This window comes from Physeter macrocephalus, unplaced genomic scaffold (assembly GCF_002837175.3).
Source record: "Physeter macrocephalus isolate SW-GA unplaced genomic scaffold, ASM283717v5 random_133, whole genome shotgun sequence".
In the NCBI taxonomy this organism is placed as follows: domain Eukaryota; kingdom Metazoa; phylum Chordata; class Mammalia; order Artiodactyla; family Physeteridae; genus Physeter; species Physeter macrocephalus.
In genome coordinates, this window is record NW_021145419.1 from 62,533 (window position 1) to 86,823 (window position 24,291).

General features: G+C 51.3%; 1 protein-coding gene and 1 long non-coding RNA gene across 2 annotated transcripts; one reads left to right on the forward strand and one right to left on the reverse strand.

Moving 5' to 3' along the window:
• Positions 1-57: 57 nt before the first annotated feature.
• Positions 58-12,362, reverse strand: KIF18B (kinesin family member 18B). The gene is made up of 15 exons (XM_007125394.3): positions 11,621-12,362; positions 10,887-11,044; positions 10,460-10,564; positions 10,142-10,252; positions 9,863-10,060; positions 9,050-9,226; positions 8,357-8,431; positions 8,106-8,206; positions 7,539-7,725; positions 7,055-7,182; positions 3,527-3,732; positions 2,754-3,279; positions 1,719-1,808; positions 1,154-1,239; positions 58-805 (listed from the first exon to the last, which is right to left on the reverse strand). Exons 1-15 carry the CDS (start codon positions 11,937-11,939, stop codon positions 699-701), a joined length of 2,574 nt encoding a protein of 857 aa, XP_007125456.2. The 5' UTR covers positions 11,940-12,362; the 3' UTR covers positions 58-698.
• On the forward strand, positions 8,861-11,627 carry LOC129391827 (uncharacterized). The gene is made up of 3 exons (XR_008616558.1): positions 8,861-8,942; positions 10,831-10,967; positions 11,446-11,627. It is a non-coding gene; the product is annotated as an uncharacterized lncRNA (long non-coding RNA).
• Positions 12,363-24,291: the final 11,929 nt, after the last annotated feature.

The window sequence follows — 24,291 nt, forward strand, 5'->3', positions numbered from 1 at the left end:
AAAACTATATCTATACATATACATACATATATATATATATATATATATGCAGAACTGAAGGATCAGCGGATGTAAACCCAAGTATTAACAGCTCTTATGTCTAGGTGGTAGCATTAAGGTTTACACTTCTTCTTACACTGAGTGTGTATCCTGTTTACGATAGGGTAAAAACGATAAACTCTCTTCATTTGGAAATCAAGGCACCACCATCATCCGTATCATCGCCAGGACTGCGGCATGGGGTTGGGGCTTTTGCTCCAGGCCGGGGGGGATGGCGCTGAAGACGCCTTCCTCTCAAAGCCAGGAAGCGCGCCGCTGGGCCTCCCTCATGCCCCCATCCCATGCTCACCCCTCCTCAACTGCACAGCGGCCTCACTGTGCAGAGCCCTGTGTTAGATGGGGGGTGGGCCACAAAGCTCCCCAAAGCCACCTTCCTGCATGGAGGGTGTTACAAACTAGGGGGGAACGATGGCAGCACCCTTTAAAATAGCAACACGTTAAAACTCACAGATGAATAAATACACGCTGAGAAGCTGAGTGTAACAAGAGATTAATAAAGGGGGCGGGTAGCAGACTGAACGTCTGGGGGAGGACTGTTAATAAAGGAAGAGGGTGTTGGCCTTAATTGCTCCGAGACGAGGAAGGCAGGTCAGGGCTCCTGGTGCAGGCGGCTCCAGGGACCAAGAGGGGCCGGGCGGTCAGGACACCTTGGCGGAGCAGCTCCCAGCTGACAGCGCTCCCCCAACCCCCAACAGTTCCTTCTGGCTCCTCTGGTTGTCAGGGGAGTGGGGACTGGAGGGGGGCTCTGCAGGCCAGTTAGATGAGGGGAGGCAGGGAGGAAGGAGAAAAGGGAGGCTGTATCCCACCGTTCCCTTCCCCCACCCCATCCCCCATCTCTCTCACCAGGGTCCCTGAGATGCTCGGAAGTACCCCCCATGCCCTCCTCTCGCCTGTCCCCGCCTACATTTTTTTTTTTTTTTTTTTTGGCGGCTTACGGGGTCTTAGTTCCCTGACCAGGGACTGAACCCGGGCCACCGCGGTGAATGCGCCAGAGTCTTAACCACTGGACCGCCAGGGAATTCCCTCCCCTCCTACTTCTTGTCCCCATCTGCCACTGTGACCCAGAGCACCCCTGCCCCCAAATGCCAGTCACCTGGGATTGCCAGGGGCCCAGCTGGCCTCTTCAAGGTGCTGCTGGGGAGGCGGGCGATGCGGCTGTGGCCGCGGGAGATTGAGGAACTGCGGGAGGGAAGGAAGGAAGAAGGGGGAAGGGTCACGGCCAAGCCTCTGGACTACGGGGTGGGGGGGAGGGTAAGAGCTAGACAGGAGGGGGAGGCTGAGCACCAGGAGGAAGTCCCAAGGCCAGACCTGAGGGTGGGAGAGGCAGCAGAGGAAGGGGAGCTGAGTGGGCTTTGGGAGGGAAGTAGAGGTGAGGGGGTGGGTAGTCCACTCCCTGGACTGCAGAGTGAACACTGAATGTCCCCCGCATGGAGGGAGGGTCTGTGGCCTTTACCAAGGGGGGAGACCTCTCTAATATAATCCTGTAATAGCAAGAGCCCAGGGAACCTCAGGCAACCAGACGCTGGTCCTGCTCGCAAGACCCCCTGCTGCTGGCTCCAGGGGCTCTAGAGACACACGCAGCGCCTGTAGTTGGCCCGGGCGCCCGCTGCCCTGGTGACAGCTCCTGCTTTTCCTCCCCCACACCTCCCCAGCCTCACCTCACAGCGCGCCTCTTCTTGCGAGCTGAGGTCCCAGGGAAGGAAGTTGCCGGCTTGGGGCCCTTCACGGTGAACAGGGGCCTGGGTCCGCTGGGGAGGGAAGAGGATGGAGGTGGCACATCAGGAGGGAACCAGAAAAGGGTGCCAGCACCTCCCGCTCCGGCCCCCCTTTTGCGGGGCAGGGAGGTTAGACAAGATGACCTCTGAGGTTTCTTCCTCCTAAGAGGGGGACTCCTGTCCCTGCCTCACTCGGCCTGGGCTGACAGCTGAGTGACAGGCCTGCTCTGGGAGAACAGCCAGGTGTCAGTTTCTGGCACATCTGGGGAACTGGAGTTCAGACAGTTTCACCCTTCCACCTGCCTGGCTCTGAGCTTGTTACTGAGAGGGGGTTCGGGCTGTGGGAGAGGTGGGGGGAGCAGTGGGCAGCCTGCCACCCTCGGCCTCCCGAGTCCAGGTCAGTCTGCTGCTTGTTCGCGGCCTTGGACTGTCCTGAGCTGGTTGCTACTCCCCCGCCCTGCCACGCGGGCAGAAGCCGAGGGCGAGAGCATCTTCCCACTGAAAAATGCTGAATAGAGTTTTCTCAGGATCCCCTTCCCAGTTCCAGATGCTGGGCTGGAGGGCAAAGTCTGGGGTGGAAGTGGTAGAAACAGGTATTTCTCCGTGGGATACAGAACTCAGACCAGGCCCAAGTGGTGCCAAGGAACAGGGTGGGCTGGGCACCCCCATCTTAGTTCCTCCTCCCTGCTGACCCTCCCCATAGGGGGCGCCTGTGAGCTACTCATGGGCATGTCCCAAACCAGCACAGAGCTGGCGGCTTTGAAGTATAGATGGACAAGGCAGGGCCTGGAGAGGAACAACGCCTCCAAAGAAACAGCAGCGCGTTCTGCTCTCCTGGGCCCGGATGCTGGTCAGACCAAAGGGAAAGAGATGCAGTGTCCCATCTCCAAGAGCGTGCTGTCTTCCGTTCCCCTGGGCAGCACCTCTGTCCCTTGCTGACCCCTGACCCCCTGCTGGGAGGCCAGAAGGGAGACCCACCTGGGGATGAAGGGCTGATCCAGCCTGTTCAACTCCCGGGGGACACTGTCCCAGCCAATGCATTCGTGGAAGCCCAGCTTTGAGGGGGTCGCCTCGGAGAGATCAAAGGTGGCGTTGAGGTCCCGTGCGGGCAGGGCCAGAGGGGTGGAGCAGTTCTGCAGAGCGGAAGGGCCCAGGGGCACCCGGCTTTTGATGACTGTGGCTGGGCAGAGGTGAGGGGAACGGCAGGGGGAGGAGGCCCGCGCCCCCGTGGGCGTGACGGACCCGGACGGAAGCCGAGCCTCAGGCGGGGTCCCCCTTCTCAGGCAGGGCAGGAGGGACTGGCGCTGGCGCTTGGTCCCGGGCTTCGGGGCTGGGGGGCTGTCTGGCTCCAAGGGGCTCGGTCTCCTCCTTTTCTTCTCTGTGGGCCGTTGGGATGCCTGAGCTGAGGTGCGGTCCGGCCTGGGTGGGACCCCGAGAGCGTGTATGACGCCACGCAGTTGCCTTGCCATGGTCCGGGTCACAGGGCCGGAGTATCCTGGAGACTCTGGGCAGAGAGGAGGGTGCTGAGGGGAGATCAGGGATTGGCCAGAAGGAAGGAGAATTTGGGGGGAGAGAGACACGGGACAGGCAGGAGACCCTGACTCCTCGGGTCTGCGTGACCCCTGGGACCTCTCTGTGCAGAAGTCCATGATCCTAGGGGTCCAGTCTCTGACCGAACTATAACCCAGCACCTGGGGCCCCAGCCACCCCTTGGCACCAGAAGACAGAGGCCGAGCAGGGCTGAGACTCACTTGACTCTGAACGTAGCTCCTGAGCCAGAGGTGACCCCCTGGCCGGGTCAGTCTCCCCGGTGGCCTCTGCTCCAGGCTCAGTGTTTTCCTCTTGTACCAGCTGCTGCAGCATCTCGAATTCTGCGATCATGTCAGGGGTCAGGAGGTTGGCTGCTTGGAGCAGGGAATACTGGCGCTGGGCCAGGCACAGCACCCTCAGAGCCAACCTGGAAGAGAGGGAAGGGGATCCCCACCCCGCCTCAGACCTGCCCGGAGGACCCAGCCCCAAGGCCCCAGGTGTGGGGAGCAGCACACGTGCACTGGCCCTCCCGGACTGCCTGGCCGGCCTCATCACCCTTCCAGCCGTGCTGAAGACCAAGGCTGGCAGAGATGACCCCGGTAACGGTGGGCGGCTTCACCCACTAAACATGTCCCCTGACAAAGACAGTACCTGGGAAGTAGGGAAAGGGCACTAAGTGGCCTTGGACTCGGAAGGTCTGAGTTTCCTCTGAGCTCTGCCACCTACAAGTGCTGTGATCTTAAGTCCATTTCCCAGAGGGGCAAATGGGAGGTAGCAGAGAAGAGCCAGGCTCAAGTCAGACTAACAGCTCAAAACCCGGCTCCAACACGTCCCAGCTGCGTGACCTCGGATCACCTCTCACCCTCAGTGTCCACATCCCTAAAATGAGGTCAACACATGCAGCCACCACACAGGGTTGCTGGGGAGATGAAATCGTTTATATTATTAAAAAAATTTTTGGCAACGCCCGGCAGATTGCGGGATCCTAGTTCCCCGACCAGGGATTGAACCCGGGCCCTCAGTAATGAAAGCACAGAGTCCCAAGCACTGGATTGCCAGGGAATTCCCCAAATGGGTTATCTTAGATGTAAAGTGTTTAAAGAGTACTTGGCACATACCCAGCACTATAAGGTTAGTTAACTGTTGTTTTCTATAATAGTAATAATAATGATGCCATCTACCTTGTTAAGATAATAAGAGATTAAATAAGATAGGCCACGTTGATCTTGGTTCCGAGGAGACCCTCAAAAATGCATTCGGTCTGCTCTTTCTATTTAGTGATTGGGATGCTGAAAGAGTGTGTGTATTAACACATGCTTCACATGCACTGAGGGGCTATTTAAAGGAAATTACGAAGGACTCCCCTGGTGGCGCAGTGGTTAAGAATCTGCCTGCCAATGCAGGGGACACGGGTTTGATCCCTCGTCTGGGAAGATCCCACATGCCGCAGAGCAACTAAGCCCGTGCGCCACAACTACTGAGCCTGTGCTCTAGAACCCGCGAGCCACAACCATTGAGCCCGCGTGCCACAACTACCGAAGCCCACGCGCCTAGAGCCCGTGCTCCGCAACAAGAGAAGCCACCGCAATGAGAAGCCCGCGCACCACAACGAAGAGTAGCCCCCGCTCGCCGCAACTAGAGAAAGCCCTCGCGCGGCAACGAAGACCCAATGCAGCCAAAAATAAACAAATAAATAAATTTATTTTTAAAAATATATATGTAAAAAATAAAATAAAGGAAATTAAGAGGGTAATGTGATTATTGATGTTGTAAATTTAGATTCTAAGAAAGCAAATTTTCCTTCTGTGAGGCACACCCATGATAAAAGGATAAACAGTTATCTCGGTGGGGATTATTCATGGCCAGTCATTTATCCCTGGAGAGAATGCCCTCGCGCGGCAACGAAGACCCAATGCAGCCAAAAATAAACAAATAAATAAATTTATTTTTAAAAATATATATGTAAAAAATAAAATAAAGGAAATTAAGAGGGTAATGTGATTATTGATGTTGTAAATTTAGATTCTAAGAAAGCAAATTTTCCTTCTGTGAGGCACACCCATGATAAAAGGATAAACAGTTATCTCGGTGGGGATTATTCATGGCCAGTCATTTATCCCTGGGTAGCATTTACCTGCCTGGACATCTCTGAGCCCCCTCCTCTGTCCTCAGTGTGTGCTCAGGGAACCCAAACTCATTTTATCAAGCAGCCTCAAGGCCTTTTTGAAAGAAGGCAGGATATAAATTAAAAAGGACACAGCAGAAACTCATTCTATATCTGCCTGAGCCACACATTATATGAAAATTAGACTACTGAGAAAAGTGGAAGTCTGGGGAGAAAGCCACTGGCCTGGATGTCAGATGACCCAGGTCTGGCCCCATCCCTCTTGCCGTGTAGCCCCCACAGACGGGGAGTCAGTCTACATCATGGGTTTTCAATTCACGTTTCAAGAAACCCATCAGAGGACGTTTTTAATGGAACAGCTCTGCTTTATCTGTTCTACATATTAGACCTCAGCATAAGATTTCATCTGAAGACAGGGCTTTGCCGCTAAAAAAAAATTCTGAAAAACCACCGAACTGGAAAATCTAAGATCTACTCAGTGCCCTGGTGGTCTAAGATTCTAAATTCTAAGGCCAAAGCAAAATTATTTTCGATTATCTGGTTGTTAGGTTGTTTTCAAGCATGGAGAAGATGTAGAATGTTCTGCAGCCCCTGACACTTGGGGTCTTCCATCACAGTTTATTAGTATCTATTATTAACTCTAAGAAGTAAGGAAAACAAGGACCATGATGCCCAAATCGCAGCCAAGGTTGAAGCAACTTGTCAGAAACCACAAAATCAGAGGCAAAGCAGAAATGAGAACCCTGGTGTCCTAGCAACGCGGGACTCCGGGCAGAGAGACCCTGAGTCATCAGTGGGAGTCCATGGTTGTTCCCTGGGGGCCAAGGGGACATCCCGCCAGTGCATCCCTGCCACTCCAGGGCCCTGGGGAGTCGGCAGCAGGAGACAGATAATGAGCCGCTGATTATTCAGGCTGCAGCATTTTTTGCTGAGTCGGGAACAGGCACTCCCCAACAAGAAATAAACAGGCCCTCTGTCCGGAAGCTTTAAATACACTGCTTAGCGTGAAGCGTGCTGGGGAGGGAGGTGTAGCGTTGGCAGCAGCAAAGCTAAGTGGCAGGGGATTTCTGTTCTGGGGGTCAAGGAAGAAAATACTAGCTGCACCTCTCTATTAAGCACGAAAAGAATGGTCCAAAAGCCATTTCTCTTTGGGTTTGTATTTACTTCAGAGGAGAAGAGCAGCAGTCGATCTGTTGATGAAGACACATGATGAACACCTGACTCAGGAAAGCTGTCCCTTGCTCAGCTGCTGCCCAGCTTCTCCTGGCAGCTGTCTCCTTGCTGAGCACAGGCAGCTTGGCCTTCAGACTGGAAAGCAAAGCACTAGCCGAGGCAGCCCTGCCCTAGCTCGGCGTTTGCCAGCTGTCTGGATGGAATCTGGTGTTCTGCTTCCCTCCTGTTGGCTGCCAGCTACACGGAGTAATAAATAGAGAGGATGCTACATAAACAGAGTAGGTGATAATATCAAATTGTTGACAGCAGGTAAGGGACAATATTGATGAGAAAAGACTTGCATCTTTAACTAGAGCAGAAACAGAGCTTTTTGTGATGTACTTAGCACCAACTCCCACCCCAGGAGGCCTGGAACCCATCACCTCCTGCCTTGGAACAAGAAGATACCTACTGCTTAGAATGGTCCCTGCCCAGGTTCTGTGGTGGGAGGTGGTCCATGGTTGGCTTGGGCTGCAGGGTCACATCAGGGGAGCCGGGCAATGGGTGTCTGAGGTTCTGTGCTGGCACCTGGATTGGAACCTAGAGAGGAAGGGAGTCACAGGTCGAGGGCCCAGGATGGCCTCCCTCACTTTACGTGGGCAGCTCCTACAACCCGTCCCTCCTCCAAGAGTGGGAATGACAGCTCCTGGAACGACCAGGTCCTGGTAGGGGCTTTTTCTCTCCCAGTCCCTGTGCTCCCTGCTGCCCTTCTGTTAACACAGCCTCCCCACTTCCAGACACACAGGATCTGACAGACTAGTTCTTCCTGCGCTGGATCTGAAAGGCTCCTAATGACTGAGGTGTGAGACATGCAGGTAGAGAAGCTGGGACTGAAGGGGCCCTGTGAGTTGGGGGAGGGGCATTTCTTTCACTATTCCACGGGCTCCAGGTCTTACCTCCTCAGCCGGACCTTCGTCCTCGTCCTCTGGGGGCTGCTCCCTGTCTGAAGAGTTCCCTTCCACGACCTTCTCCACCTGGGCCTCTGTCCCCAGGCTCTCCTCTTGAAGGACTGCCGACCCTGGGTGTAGCTCTGGGGTGCAGGGCTGGCTGGGGAGGCGGGATGGCGAGGGGCAGCTGGGAAGGCTAAGGGGGAAAGGAGAGGTTTGAAAGGCGGGAAGCAGGGGCAGGTGGAAAAATCAGGGAGGCGGCAGGATCTCTGTGGCTCCAGGTCCATGAGGGGTGGATGCTTGGGTAACAAGAGGGCAGTAGCTGAGGGTGGGAGAAGGAGTCAGGGATTTTCTGGTTTAGGAAACAATGACACCCACCCCTTAAATGCACCTTCTTTTGAAGAGTAGATGCTGCTTATGTAGGCTGGGGCGTGATTTACTCCTTTGACAGAGACCACTCTAGGTGACAGTCAGTGTGCCGGGCAGCGAGTAGGAACCCCTAACCCCAGATGCCAGAACACAAGCGAGGAGTCCTAGCCCTGCAGAAGCTGGAGAAAGGATGGGGGCAGAACTCACGGTTGAGGTGGAGGGCCTGCTTTGGGGGGCTGCAAGGAGTCCTGCTGCGGGGCCTGGGCTCCTGCCTCATACACTCGGAGCTTCTCCCTCAGGGTGGCCACCTGGAACGAGGCAGCCCAGCCCCTCAGAGCGCCGGGCGAGCACAGGAGGCAAGGGGCAGGCAGAGCGCCCTGGCCGCGCACCGGTGGTCCCATCCCACTCCCGAGCCGGGCGCCCTGCCTCCTGGCCAAGCTCCCCGGGCGGCTCCTCACCTCAGCCTGGAGCTGCTGGCAGATGCTGGCGTACCGGCTGATGTGACAGTCCAGGCTGATCACGTTGCTCTTCAGCTGAGATGGGGGCACAGGGGAGGGATCTGTTTGTTCATTCAAAGCAGCTTTCGGCAACCACTTCCAGCGGCCAGATGCCGCGCTAGGCACACTTCACTCACATTCCCGAGACTCACCCTCATGACTGAGGGAACAGGGAGGCCAGTGGCTCTCCTAGCACAGCAAGAGGAGAGCTGGCCTTTGAACCGAGACCCCGGCTCCCTGACCGATATGCTCTCCCCAGGCCAGGGGCTTTGCCGCAGCGGCTCCTGGAGCACCGGGGCTCCCTGGAGGAGGAGGGGGAAACCGGGCAACTCTGCTTTTATCTGTGTTATATGTTGTTTTGCCAAAAATATGGGCCTGCTGCTAAAAACAAGTCTGACAAAGATCACTGGCTGATACATACTCGGCCACTCCCTTCCGTTGCCTCCCTCTTGAGAAGATTCTGCCTCAATCATCCCAGTGCTGTGATATTTTAAGGACGAGGACGATGTCACTTCTTCCCTCGGCCTTGCGGGAACGCTTGCTCCAGGTACCAGAGGAAGCCAGTGGGTCCTGTCCCCTCCTCCTCCCAGCCTGGGGGCTCCCCTGACACCCCTACACCCCCACTCCAGGGTGGCCGTCCCAGCTGGCACGCACCGAGAGTTTGATCTCCTTGGCCCGGTCGGCATACTTGAGGGTGTTGTAAGTGTCCTCGTAGGCCAGGCTGGAGGGGCTGATGGCAGCGATCATCACCGTGCGGCAGTTGCCCCCGATGGAGTCCTTGAGCAGGCGGGTCAGCTTGCTGTCCCGGTAGGGCACGTGGGACTTGCGGCCCTGGGGACAGTGGGTGGGCGCGGAGTGAGTGTCTGGACTACACAGACCCAGGCTAGACTCGGTAGCCTTTGCTTTTCTTTGTTTGTTTGTTTTCCAAAAGCATTTTTTTTTAAACTCCACATTTGTTTATTTATTTATTTTTGGCTGTGTTGGGTCTTCGTTTCCGCGCGAGGGCTTTCTCTAGTTGCAGCGAGCGGGGGCCACTCTTCATCGCGGTGCACGGGCCTCTCAGTATCGAGGCCTCTACCGTTGCGGAGCACGGGCTCCAGACGCGCAGGCTCAGTAGTTGTGGCTCACGGGCCTAGTTGCTCCCCGGCATGTGGGATCTTCCCAGACCAGGGCTCGAACCCGTGTCCCCTGCATTAGCAGGCAGATTCTCAACCACTGCGCCACCAGGGAAGCCCTGTTTGTTTGTTTTGTTTTTGTTTTTTTGACCCCGCTGCTGGGCTTACAGGACCTTAGTTCTCTGACCAGGGATTGAACCCGGGCCACTGGAGTGAAAGCACCGAGTCCTAACCACTGGACCACAGGGAAATTTAGACTTGATAGCTTTTGGCCCAGGGCTGGAGGGAGGGACCCTTGGCTCGGGCGCTGGGTTCCTGTCCCGGGGAGGAGCCTGGCTCCGTGCAGCTTTACCTTTGCGTCGGCCAGGGCGTTGATGACGTTGATGAGGGCCAGCAGCGAGCGGTTGATGCTGGCTCCCTCCCGCAGCCGCTCCCCTTTGGCGTGGGTGCTGGACGCCCGCTCTGAGCCAGCCAGGTCAATCAGGCTCATCTTGGCCACCCGAAGGGCCTGGGTCAGACCTGGGATCCGGTCCTGCTGCTTCACGAAGATCTGGGGGCAGATGGCAGGGGTGAGGGGGCACTGGGCACCAGGAGTTCCAGCTTCAGGCCCTGGCCTGTGACCCCTCCTCACCTGGAAGATGGCATGGGAGCGGGAGGACGTAGCGTTGACGTCAGTGGGGTGCTGCGTGCGGTTACGGTTCCCCCTGGTCAGCATCCCCAGCAGCTGCTCAGCTGAGGTCGGCTACAGAGGAGATGTGCAGGAAGGGGGCTGTGGTCTCCCCAATGGGGACTTTTCCCCCAACAGAAGGGCTGCTCTTCAGGACCAATGTTACCCCCTTGCTATCACCACCACTGCCCCAACAGGATCCAGGACTTTCCCAAACTGCCCGGTGAGGGGATCCCAGAGGACCAGTGGGGCTGCTTGTCCCACCAGAGCCCAGCCCCTTACCTGGTGGAAGGAAAGTCCTTGCACCACCACCCCCTTGTCGGGGTCCTCATGGATGGCAAGGGGCCCCTTGGGCTCCAGGAGGTCGTGGATCTGCTCATTGTACACCTGAGGAGAAAGGAAGCCAGGGAGAGACCCGGGGGAGAGGCTGGGCAGGAAGCCTCTCCCCTAGGCGCTGGGGAGAGCTGAGCTGCTGGCTCAGGGAAGCATGATGAGACACGCCGTGGTGAATGGCACTTTGCTGGATGATGTCACAGGATGAGTAGGACAGGCGGGGTCCATTCACACGCAGTCTCTCTGGCTCTGGGTGCCTGTCTGCCCATTCCCTACCACCCTCTCCCTCTCCTGCTTACTCCACCCCACTCCCTCTTTAGGTGGTTGTGAGAATGGGAGACGGAGCCGCCCAGTCCTGGGGTGCAAACAGCCCTACCTCCTGGTAGCTGATGAGCACCTCGAGTCTCTTCTCCTCCCGGCAGGCCTCGAGCCTTCTGTACAGTTCCATGGTGGTCAGGTACATGATGCCGGGGTCCCCCTCTCTTCCCAGCATGGTGTGTGTCTTCCCAGCCCCGGTGGCCCCATAGGCAAACACTACAGAAGACAGAGTATGGAGTAGGGTGGCGGCAGGGCCGGATCCACCTTCTCCAGGGGCTCCCCCAGTGCATTTCCATCCGGTCAGCCCTTCCCTTCCCCCCGAGCCCCTTTCCTTCCTTCCACGTGTGCGATTCCACTGCTCCCTCCCACCCACCCACATCCCCTACGTTCGCAGCTGTTGAGTTCTCCGTGTCCATTCCTGGTGCCCCTGTAGGCTTGTGGATTTGAGGGCAAAGGGGTCTCCACTATGGGTGGGAGCTTATCCCTTCCTCAGGGAAGCCTTCTCCAGCCTGGGTAGCTTCCTCTGTGGAAGGACCACAGTTCTTTCCCTCAAATCACTTATCTTGGTTTTTAACCACACACTTGTGGGTGTGATTTTGTGATGTGCTTTCTCCCAGTTCTAGACTGTAAGCCTCACGAATACAGGAACCCTGTCTGCCTGATCTGCTATCGTATCCCGTGGCCCAGTGGAGTGGTCCCCACACAGGAGAAGAATGAATGGGGGGCCCACAGAGAACGCACGGCCGGAGCCCTCCTCAACCAGTGCCCAGCAGAGAGGGGAGACGGGCTCACCTGAGCAGTTGTAGCCCTGGAGGAAGCTGTCCAGGATGCTGTGGGTGGTGTGATGGAACACGTCCTGTTGGGTGGCCGCCTCACCAAAGACCCGGTCAAAGGCAAACGTCAGGTCTTTGCCCTTCTTCTTGGGGCCATCATGGACGCTGCCCCATTTCAGGCCAAGGAAGCCCCCATCGGGCTCCTCAGGGTCAAACACCAGCACCTGCTCATCCACTACCTGAACCACAGGCCGCCGCTGACTCTCCAACTCCCTCGGGGTGGGGGGCCGCACCCGCACCACGACCCGCACCATGCTGTTTTCCACCGCCATCACCATGGCAACACCTGGGCAGAGACAGGATGGTGATGAGGACCAATCTCACCCAGGCCTCTCCAGGTGCCCTCAGCCTAGCACTCAGGGGCCTTCTCCCACCTCCTCCTCAACAGCTCAGCTCCATTTTATACCTCAAGAGAATATTGATGCCTGCACCAATTACTGACAAATATCTTTCTCATCTGAAAGACCATCTTTGTCATATCCAATCACTGTATTTTTTTCAGAGGCCTATTCTGGGCTTTCTATTATGTTCCACTAATCTGTCTATTCCTGTGCCAGCACCACTGTTTCCACTCCATTCCTTTACAGTTGCTTCTTAGCTAGCAAGGCAAGACACCCCTCCCAACCCCAGCTTTCTTTTTCATGATTCTCTTGGCTATTTCCAGTCATTTATTCTATTCGACTTTAAGAACATTTTATCAATTCCATCCCCATCCCAGAACCCACCCCCCCAAAAAAAACCCTATTGGGATTACAATCGGAATTATATTAAATTTACATATTTATTTTATATTAAATGTTTTCATACAAGAATATGGCTATTGCCTTTCTATTTGTTCATGTATTTTTTATATCTTCAGATAGTTTCTATAATTGTCCTTTTAATACAATTCTTAAGTACTTTATTGCTCTTATGAATGGAACACCTTCCCTATTTCCAGGTGCTAATGTGGAGAAACATGATTGATTAAAAAAAAATGTATTTATTTGGTTGCGTTGGGTCTTAGTTGCGGCACCCATGTGGGATCTAGTTCCCGGACCAGGGATCGAATCCAGGCCCCCTGCATTGGGAGCGTGGAGTCTTAACCACTGTGCCAACAGGGAAGTCCTAAAACATGATTGATTTTTATATATTTGCCTTATACCCACCACCCTCAAACTCTCTTATTATTATTATTATTATTTGGCCATGCCACGAGGCTTATGGGATCTTAGTTCCCTAACCAGGGATTGAACATGGGCCCTCAGCAGTGAAAGTGTGTAGTCCTAACCACTGGACCACTAAGGAATTCCCTCAAACTCTCTTATTGACTCTAAGTGCTTTTTATTAGAGCTTATTGAGTTTTCTGAGTATATAATTATGTATCAGAAAATAATTTTTTTTACTTTTTCTTCTCCATACTTACACCAAATATTTCATATGTTGTCTACTGTATTCCCTAGAACTTCCAAAACAATGTTGAATGATAATAGGCATCCCTGTATTGTTTTTAAAAAATATATATTTATTTATTTATGGCTATGTTGGGTTTTTGTTGCTGTGCGTGGGCTTTCTCTAGTTGTAGCGAGCAAGGGGCTCCTCTTTGTTGTGGTGCGTGGGCTTCTCACTGTCGTGGCTTCTCTTGTTGTGGAGCACGGGCTCTAGGCATGTGGGCTCAGTAGTTGTGGCTCGCGGGCTCTAGAGCACAGGCTCAGTAGTTGTGGCGCACGGGCTTAGTTGCTCCGCGGCATGTCGGATCTTCCCGGACCAGGGCTCGAACCCGTGTCCCCTGCATTGGCAGGCGGATTCTTAACCACTGGGCCACCAGGGAAGCCCCCCCCCCACTAATTTAAATGCCACATTTAACATAACTAAATTCTCATATAAACATGAATTTGTTTTGTGACTCTCCATTCTGATCTACTGAAATGTCTATTCCTTTTCCCGTAACTCGTAATTATTGTGGTTCTGTAATATATCACCTTATTGTTCTTTTTCTTGGCTATTCTTGGGCAGCTTATGAAGCTGATTCTATGAAAATCCTGCCAAGATTTTAATTGGGATTATTTTGAATTTATAGATTAATATGAGAATTGGCATCTTTACAGTATGAAGTCTTCCCATCTGGGAATATTTTATCTCTTTTCATTATTCACAACTTTATAATCTTCAGTAAAATTTTATTGTTTTCCTCACATGAGTTTTGTACATTTCTTCATAGGTTTATTACTAGTTACTGTATAGTCTTTGTTATATTGTAAATAAGCTCTTTTTAAAATTACATTTTCTAATTCATTTTGACAGGACATAGGAAAGCTACTGATTTCTGTATGCAGATCTTGTATCTGGCCACATTGCTGAACCCCCTTGTTAGTTCTAATAGATTGTCATTGATTCTCTTAGATTTTTCAATTAAATGATGATATAGTTTGCAAATAATAACAGTTACTTTCTATTTTTAGCTCTTCTATATTTAGTTTCCCACCCTCCACTACCCATTAGGAATAGGTGCTAAATTTTATCAAATGCTTTTTTGGCACTCGCTGAGATGATCACACAGTGTTTCTCCTTTAGTCTGTTAATGCAGAGGGTGACATGGATAGATTTCCTAATATTGCCCTGGTAGTAATCCCAAAAGCTTATTTACCTATTCTCTCTTGAATTCCCCTAAGACCTCTCTCCCCTTTCATTTCACCTTCAAGCCAGCCTACCAAAGGTAGAGATGGAATTTCTGGAATGCAGGAGTCACAGATATCCTGGAAAAGTTCAGCGCAAGTCTAGGGATATGTTAACAGGGGTAAGAAACAGGGGGCTGTTCCAGGGGGATAGGAATAGATGAATGCTTTCTTAGGAAAGATGAGGTCCCACTGATGGGTCACAATTACCAGGGTCATTCAGCAAAGAAACATGGGATTTCTACCTAAAACTCCAGCAAACAACTCATTTTTTCCTCAGGGAATGAGGCAGAATTGAGTTGATTTCAAACTCCTGTCCTTCACCCGCAAACTTCTTAATTTCTTCCCCACACGAAACAAAGGAGAGATGTCAACCAATAATCATCTTTTTACTTGTGGGTAATTAATTCTATTCCTGTCCCAGAAATCAGCTCATCATAATACTAAACATAACAGGTAAGTGCCCACTCCGTCAGGGACTGTTCTAGGCGCCTTACACGTTTCACCTCCTTTCAACCCCATCACGACCCCACCGTGATAGATACTATTATTATACTCATTTTTCAATGAGAAAATTGAGACAGAGAGGGCTAAGCAACTTGCCCAAGATCCCAGTGGTAGTAAGTGATGAATCCTGGTTCCAACCCGGGCAGTCTGACCATAGAGCCTGCTATACTGCCTTGTAATGACGTTATATATTACACCCTCATGATCACATTGTTGTAATAGTCCCTTATGTTTGTATAATAATTATAATCCCTTTTATGTAACTAGCATTATATATGCTGCAAACGCTTTCAGATAAATGGACTAGACCTAATTTTCAACACTCAGAATTCCTGTCTCCCATCCTCGCATTCCCACCCCCAGGGAACCCCACTCTTTTTTTTTTGGCTGCGCCTCACAGCTTGCAGGATCCTAGTTCCCTGACCAGGGATCGAACCCCTCGGCCCTCGGCAGTGAAAGCATGGAGTCCTAACCACTGGACCGCCAGGGAATTCCCAGGAACCCCACTCTTGTGACCAGGAAAGTGAAGGCAGAGGGTGCCTGGTCCCACCATCTGAGTCTACACTGTATTAGCTGAGTTGGAGCTACAGAGCAGCCTAACATTCAAAGCAGGAAATTAAAAAGGGCACTGGCAGCGGAGCGCGCCTAACCTTTACAGTTCTCTCCTCTCCGCCTCCTGAGGGCCAGTGAGGCCGACTGTTTGCCTAATGAGATGTTTTCCTTCTTCCTGAGGCAGTGCTGAGGGTGGGAGGTGCGGAGCGGGTAAGGTGACACTTGGCATGGCCACAGTTAGGACACCTGGGTCCTGGTCTCTGCTTTGCCTCTGACTGGTGGGGAGGTCTTTCCACCAGCCACACCACGTTGATGTCACATCATCTCCCTTCGAGAGCCAGAGAGAACAGCTACCAATCTGCTCCTGCCCCAGGGGGATGGGAGATTAATGAGAGAACGTTTGTCAAGTTTGCTTTGATCCTCGGTTGGAAAGAGCTTTTCAGTCCAAAATACAAGGGAGATGATTCTTTAATAAGATTTTCAGGGTTCTGAGCCAGCCACAGTCACGTCCTATTTCTAACCTGGGGCAGCTCATTAAAACCCGGAGGCTAGTTCGCTGCGGAGCTGAGGCTGGGAAGCCAAGGTTCAGTTGTTTTCAGGGTAGCCTCCTCTGCCCATCCTCATAGGGACAGAGAGAACAAGCCCAAGATCCTCAGAAGCCCCTGGAGAAGAATTTTTGCAGACTTGAGGGGGGTCTGCCTGCAGACGTCGGGAGCTCGGAAGGCAGGGAAAGTGCCTAGCCCTTGGGTGCTGTACTTTTATATAGCGGTTGCTGTGGTCCCCTTCATTGCTCCTTCACAACAATCATACACTGTGTTTCTTGTCCTTAAGCTCCAAGAGAGCAGGACCCTCTTCTGATATAGTCTGTGCACCCCAGATGCCTAGGAGCCAGATCCAGCATGCAGTAGATGCTGTATAATATTTGTCCTATGAATGAACAGAGGCCAGAGAAAAGCAGTCTGAAGCCAAAAGCCTAAAAATAACTACAATTATAGCTAACATTTATTGAGCACTTACTATGTGTCAGGCACTATGCTAAGTGCTTTACAAGCGTTTCATTTATCTTTCACAGCAATCTCATTCTGCAGTTATTGATACATTTGTTACATCCCTACTCTGCAAAGGAAACTGAGGCTCAGGAAGGAAATTGTCTCATGGATGGTAAGTAGCAAGGCCAGAACTTGACTTTGTTCTGTCATCAGAGGCGCTACTCTTCATCCTAGCCTGCTCTGCCTTCTACTTGGGCTTTTGCAGCTCTTAATTCCCCTCACCTTAGTACCCACAGAAAAATGTCCAAAGATGGCTGTTTCTTTCTATGGGTGGTAGCAAAGAGGAAGGAGCTGTGTTCTTTTGTTCTATAAATAGACAATCATAAGGCTGTAACTAATGATAGTTTTGTTCATTCCCTTCTAATCAATTTTATTTATTTTTCTTGTCTTACAGCTCTGGCTAGGACCGCAGGTACAATATTGAAAGCAGCAATAGTGAGCAATCTTCTCTCTTTCCTTCTTTCATTTTGCTCTTTGGTGGTTTAAGGAAATTTACCTCTATTTCCAGTTTACCATTGCAAAAAATCATAAATGGTTATTGAATGCTATTTCTGTACCTAATGGGATATGTTTTCTCCTTTAATATGTAAATGTGTAAATTGTATTAATAGATCTTCTATTGTTAAACTATTCTCACATTCCTGGGATAAACCCAATTTAGTCATAATGCATTTTTAAAAAATACATCACTGGCTTCTGATTGTTAGTATTTAATCTAAGATTTTTACAACTACATTTATAAAAGAGATTGGCTTGAAATTTTCTTTGCCTCATTTTTGGTATCACAAAATAGACTGGGGACTTCCCTGGCGGTCCAGTGGTTAAGACTCTGAGCTTCCACTGCAGGAGACACAGGTTCGATCTGTGGTCAGGGAACTAAGATCCTGCATGCTGCGTGGCACCCCGCCTCCCCCCCAAAAAATAGACTGGAAATGTTTTCTTCCTTTCTTTTTTTGGGAAGAGTTCCTATAAGATTAGAATCATTTCAATTGCCTGTATATTTTTGGTGTGGTTTTTTGATGTGTGTGAAGGTAGATTTTAAACTAATTAAATTTCTTCAGTAGTCCTAGGTTTGTTCAAAATTTCCATAGCTTCTTTTTTTAAAAAACTTATTTATTTTATTTTATATTTATTTTTGGCTGTGTTGGGTCTTCATTGCTGCTTGTGGGCTTTCTCTAGTTGTGGTGAGTGGGGGCTACTCTTTGTTGCGGTGCGTGGGCTTCTCATTGCGGTGGCTTCTCTTGTTGCGGAGCACGGGCTCTAGGCACGCGGGCTTCAGTAGTTGTGGCACACGGGCTTAGTTGCTCCGTGGCACGTGGGACCTTCCCGGACCAGGGATCGAACCCGTGTCCCCTGCATTGGCGGGCGGATGCTTAACCACTGCACCACCAGGGAAGTCCCTTCCATAGCTTCTTGAATCAGTTTAGGTAAGTTGTTTTTCCTAGAAAATTGCCCAAAAGCATCATCAAAAAGAGTTCCTGGGCTTCCCTGGTGGCGCAGTGGTTGAGAATCCGCCTGCCGATGCAGGGGACACGGGTTCGTGCCCTGGTCCGGGAAGATCCCACATGCCGCGGAGCGGCTGGGCCCGTGAGCTCCCATTGAAGTCTTTCTCTCTCTTTTAATCTTTCAGTAACCAGAGTTATGTCCCTATTTTCATTCCTAAGGTCATTTTTCCATGTTTCTTTTCTTTTTTTCTTAATCAATATTACCAGAGGTCTGGATTTTTGTTACTCTTTTCAAAGATACAGCTTTTGGCTAAGTTAATCATCTCTATTATATAGGAAAATTCTATTTCATTAATTTTTGCTCTTAACTTCTTTTATTTTCTACACTTTAATTCTGTTGTTCTGTTCTCTTATTAAAATTGAATATTTGCCTCACTTTCAGCTTGAAAAAATACATGTTCTAATGTAAGCCTTTAAGACTATAAATTTCCCTCTAAGTATTCTCTAACTGTATTCCCCACATTTTATAAATAGCATTATCACTGTTTCATGCTAATTACATTTTAATTAGAATAATGATATCCTATTTGACTGAGTTATTTAAATGTTTTTTTTTAATTTTTTTTTTTTAAATCCAAATGTGGGTTTGTTTCTTTTTCTTTTGTATTTTAAACTTAATTGCTTGTGGAAATAGAATATGATTTGTACAATACTCTGTTAACTGTTTAGATTTGCTCTGTGGCCAGATAGAGACAATTTTTATTAAGACCTCTAAAAATATGCTACTGGCATACTTTTTTTTAAAGAAAGGCATAAAATGGAGCTGGGTTGGTTAATATAAAACCAACAAATTGAGACACTTTAAAATGTCTCTCTGATGGTGGGGGAATTCAATCATGAAATAGGCAGAGAAGGACTGGATACTTTGGTAGTTGTTTGAAGCATGGACTGTGTGACCGGAGAGGAAAGAGAATAGTGACAAGACTGGAGAAAGCAGTGTAACATCCACAAGAAGCTCATACAGAAAAATTTTGTGGATGCTCCCCTCTCAGCTAGGCTTAACTTCTCTGTTTCTTAACCTGTAAAATGTAAATATTAGTATCTATTCCATTGGGTTGTTGTGAGGATTAAATGAGTTAACTCAAACCTGGTAAGTGCTCAATAAATGTTAGCCATCATTATTAGAATTGATATGACATACTAGCATTTCACCCCCTACCAGAAGAACCAACATCTGCAGTAAAATCCCCTATTTTCCTTGACACAGACCAGGCTTATCTTTCCCGTGTCACTTCAGTACCTTAAAGGGTCAAAGCTAAGAGGAAAGGCATCCTAGGAACAGTAGCAGGCCTGGTTTTCTGTCATGCAGATCTTCTTTCATTCTTTCCTTTATTCAATCAAATATTTACTGGGTGCCCCAGGAACTGAGTTACGGCCCCTGGCACAGCTCTGCAATCAGTTCTGCACAGATGTGCAGCGAGGGTCTTAGCTACTCCTTACAGATGTGCAGAGAGTCCCACGTCTCCAGTTCTAGTGCGCGGGAGGACCCCATTCTTCCTTACGTATGAGCAGGGGTACCTTTCCCAGAGGGCTGGGCCCGGGTGCAGACTTGAGGGCCCAGTCTAGGTCCTGTACAAATAAGCAGAGGGTCCCGATCTCCCGTGCAGGTGTGGAAGGAAGGGCCTTCTCCCCGCACCTCCCCCCACCCTGTTCGGAAGGGACCGCCCGGGACCTGATCGGTCTTCACGCTGCACCTCCGTGGCCCGCACAAAAGAGGCCGGGCTCCGGCTTGCGCCGCCGTCAGCAGCTGGGTCCGCCCGTCCAGACCTGAGCGCAGGAGCCCGCGGGGCCGCCTCCGTCGTGGGCCAGCGCTTACCCTTCGTCGGTTGCCCGCCGCTGGTGTCGCCCCTCGCTGCCGGATCCCGCCGCAGCAGACAGGAAACCCTGACCACCGGAGAGCGCCGCCCCTCAAGCACCCGACCAGCGCCAACCTCCGGCCCGCGCGGAGTGTTCAAATTAGCCGGGTCGGCTCATCGGAGCTTGCCATTGGTCGCCGGCCGGATGGCTGATTGGCTGTTTCCTAAGTAACAGTGTACTGCTCCGAGGTGGCGGGAGTTGTCAACAGTGCGCTTGCGCACTTCCCCTTCCTGCTTGCTGGAGGTTTGAGGCAGTGTCTCTGAGGCTGGAGCCGCCAGACTGACCGGCAGAAACCAGTATGGGGTTGGGGTACGGAGGGGGAAAGGGGTGGGTTACGGCCTGTCTCAGTTGTCCCTGGGGCTGAGTTCATCACCAAATGCAGCAACCAGACATCAAACACGTTTTCAAACCTGCTTTTTCTATGGGCTAAGTCGGCATCCACTTACCCGAGAAGGGAGTTTCAGCCGCTCTCCAGGGTTTCTTCTCTTCCGCGACCATCCGAAGAATGAACTGCAAGCTTTGATGTGGAGAAGCCGGTGGAGGCAGAGAATGGCACCTGCTTGGCTTTGACAGTGCCAGGAGTACCATGGACGGATTGATGACTATGAGGGGCGGCCCCTTAGGGCACCGCTGGGCAGCAGTGTCTCTATCCTCCACAGCGGTCTGCTGCTTGGATTCTGGTGGGCCACCGTCATTCTGATCCCCAGCACCGGGGGTTGTGGAGGTGGAAGAGAGAGCCTTGCCCTGGAATCGGAAAGTCTGATTCCAATCACTAGTGACTGTATCATTAATTAGTGCTGAGACTGTGGAAGTCACTTCTCCTCTCTGGGTGTCAGTTTCCTCATCTATAAAGTGGGGCAAATATCTTGCCCTTCCTAAGAGCATGGTTGGAAAACCCTCTTAGCTTCCAGGATATGTAAGCTTTCTATGAGTCTGATTAGGATGAAACAGCAATGGCTGCCAGGAGTCAGTTGCTCACCACTTTCTAATCATCTGTCCCCACACTGGGACCATGAACAGGTCTGAGGCATGCAAGAAAGCAGGAGGCGGGCTTCCCTGGTGGCGCAGTGGTTGAGAATCTGCCTGCTAATGCAGGAGACACGGGTTCGAGCCCTGGTCTGGGAAGATCCCACATGCCGCGGAGCAACTAGGCCCGTGAGCCACAACTACTGAGCCTGCGCGTCTGGAGCCAGTGCTCCGCAACGAGAGAGGCTGCGATAGTGAGAGGCCCCCGCACCGCGATGAAGAGTGGCCCCCACTTGGCACAACTAGAGAAAGCCCTCGCACAGAAACGAAGACCCAACACAGCAAAAATAAATAAATTTATTAATAAACTTCTATCCCCAACATAGTCTTTAAAAAAAAAAAAGAAAGCAGGAGGCAAAGTTCCCTGGCTGGCCTGCCATCAAGATAGGAGTGTCACTATTTAATCCCTGGTTGATTTGGCCCAAACTTCATTCACCTACCTGGACCTCTACCACCCTCTCTATTCAGTGAGCTAGCACTGCTGGTTTGGCGAGAATAAAATGGGACAACCATGCAAAAATGCTGTTATTGTAAAGCTACCAGAAAACCAGGGTATTCTTGCCATCTCCACTACCCAGGAGAAATAAGCTGTTAAAGAATGGCTTCCAGGTTAGGGATCTCCTCCCCCCTCACAGGGATGTGCATTATAACAGAGGTTTGGAGCGTGGTTGAAGTCTTGGGGTGCCCAAGAGACGAGGGGAATAGGAGCCTCTTGTGCCCTGTAAGCCAAGTCTTGCCCTGGTCCTATTCTGACTCTGACAATTACCTGGAGAAGGTGAGGTGAGTCACGGTGAGGCCAGGAGCAGAGGCTCGCCCTGCTATGGGCGGTGGAAAGGACATTTACTTGCTTGATAATTTGGGGTAAGTCACTTAGCCTCTCAGAGCCTCAGTTTCTGCAGTTATAAAAAAGAGGATAAAATAATACTTAGCTTGTTACAAAGATTAGAAATAATGTAGGTAAAGCAACTTGCAGACATTCAATGAAGTGCTAATGGGTGTTCTCGTATTCATTCATTCAACAAGTATTTACTGATATGAGACAAGTAGGCTCAGAGGATAGCGTGGTGAGTGATAAACACCCAACTCCTACCTTCATAGAGCTTTTAGACTATGGGAGAAATTGGCCTATTAAACAACGACTAACAATGACAGGAGAGATGGGCTATAATGAGAACATCTGCGGGTGTCAGGAGGAAGTGACATGCAAGCTGAGGTCTGAAGGAGGAGTGGAGCTCGTTTGGCGAGTGGATCCATTCCTTGGATCTCAAGAGGCCAAGGGAAAAGAATTCTGCAGGTGAAGGAGTCAACCAAGCCCAGTGATGCTGAGAGAGCTTGGTAGGGCCTGGTGAGGCCCACCTTAGTGGACACAAATGGAAAACCCTTGGGCCCCTACACCACAGATGCTGATAAGGGGAGAGCAGCCTGGTACTGGCCTAACAAGAACTTCAAAGCATAGAACCCAGACCTGAGGGCTGGGTGCAGGATTTTTGCCTTGTCTGGCAGCAGATGTTTCTGGGCTGACATGGCTGGGGGTGTGAAAGGCCACAGGCTCTGTGCTCTTGTGAGGTGTGTGGATGTCTCACTCTCTGCAAGTGGCAAGACTACCAACCCTGGGTGCTCAAAGGAGGCAGAGAGGAGGCATGTCCATTCACCTGTACCCTTGTCACCGCACATCTTTGCACCTGGATGTAGCATTCACTGCTTCGGGTGTAGACCAATTTTTAAAGGTCCTTGGAGACTTCCCTGGTGGCACAGGGGTTAAGAATCCACCTGCCAATGCCGGGGACACGGATTCAGTCCCTGGTCCGGGAAGATCCCACATGCCGCAGAGCAGCTAAGCCGGTGCGCCACAACTACTGAGCCCATGCGCCTCAACTACCGAAGCACGTGTGCTCTAGGGCAGCGTGCGGCAACTACTGAGACCGAGGGCTAGAGCCCGTGCTCCGCAACAAGAGAAGCCACCGCAATGAGAAGCCCTCGCACTGCAACGAAGAGTAGCCCCCACTTGCCACAACTAGAGGAAGCCGTGTTAGGTACTGAGGGAGCCACTTGGAAGATGCTCTCAGTATGGCCTTGAAGACGGCAGATGACTGCTGGGGAAGTCCAGGAAGGCTTCATGGAAGAGCAGGTGTTCTGCAGGCAGCTGAAGTAGCCCAGGGTCTAGCAGACCCATCCCTGGTTCTGGGCAGGCAGAGAGAGGTCTGTAACTCTACTGGCCTAGGCAGTTGTCCTAATGCTGGCTAGGGTTCTTCACTCAGGGAGCAAAGGGGCTTGTGCCCTGGGGGCCTGGGAAGAACTCCTTGAATTTGCCCATTACCATCTGGGAAGAGGCAGGAACCCCGCCCCTGCACAAGCTGCCCAGGTGGCAGGTGTTATAGGAAGTGTCTAGTGATTTAGGGGATGAAAGACTTCTCTGGCTGGGAGGGAGTGAGAGTCACCCCTTCCCCTACTCCAGGGAATGGACAGTCAAGAGAGCTGTTGCCAGAAAGATTAAGCCTGGTGATCTTGGGCAAGGTTTACCTCTCTGTGCCTCATTTTTCTCATCCAAAAAAATGGGTGTGATAATAGTAACTACCTTATGGGATCATCGTGAGATTAAAATGAATGAATACGTGCAAAATTCTTAAAAAACAGCGCATGGTGCATAAGCTACTGTTATAAACTTAGTTGCTGATACAGAGATGAGCGTATATTCTTCCAGCTCCAATATTCCCCAAACCCCTGGACGAAAGAAGAGAAACCCCTCAGCTGCCTGGGTTCTGCCCCCTTCCCTATTCCAAAAAGGACAGCTCCAGCAACAGCTGGGGTGGGGTTGGGGTCTCAGATTTTGGAGGGAGACGTTGTAAAACCTTTTTGAACATTATATAAGTAAAAAAAAAAAAGTAAGCCTCCACTTAGTCCGGTTCCTTCACAGGTAACCGCTGTTAACAGTTTGGGGAGCCTTCCCTGCCTCTCTGATAGCACCATGTCCTGGATGTATTTATATGATCTCTGTAGGTATATTGAAGCCCTGGATGGTTTCTTATCACTTTCTGGCTCCTCCACACTGAGCTAGGGCCTGGCCCAGATGAGGTATTCAGTAATGTTAAAAAGAGCAGAGGGGCTTCCCTGGTGGCGCAGTGGTTGCGCGTCCGCCTGCCGATGCAGGGGAACCGGGTTCGCGCCCCGGTATGGGAAGATCCCACGTGCCGCGGAGCGGCTGGGCCCGTGAGCCAAGGCCGCTGAACCTGCGCGTCCGGAGCCTGTGCTCCGCAACGGGAGAGGCCACAACAGAGGAAGGCCCGCATACCACAAAAAAAAAAAAAAAAAAAAAGAGAAAGTAGAGACCAAACTGCTGGGGTGGCCAGGTCCTCAGGGGTATCCCTGTGCTCTAAACCCAGATTGGAGGCCACAGAGCAGAACGGTGGGAGAATCCACATTGGAGACTCCATTCTTTTTTTTTTTTTTTTTTTTTTTTTTTTTTGCGGTACGCGAGCCTCT

What these genes read in the sequence shown, in the direction of transcription:
- KIF18B (XM_007125394.3), bottom strand. Translation starts at nt 11,939, where the DNA reads ATGGTGATGGCGGTGGAAAACAGCATGGTGCGGGTCGTGGTGCGGGTG. An exon ending in CCAAGGAGATCAAACTCTCG is followed by an intron (nt 8,432 to 9,049) that starts GTGCGTGCCAGC and finishes CCCCCATCTCAG; the next exon opens with CTGAAGAGCAACGTGATCAG. An exon ending in GCCAGCAGCTCCAGGCTGAG is followed by an intron (nt 8,207 to 8,356) that starts GTGAGGAGCCGC and finishes GCCTCGTTCCAG; the next exon opens with GTGGCCACCCTGAGGGAGAA.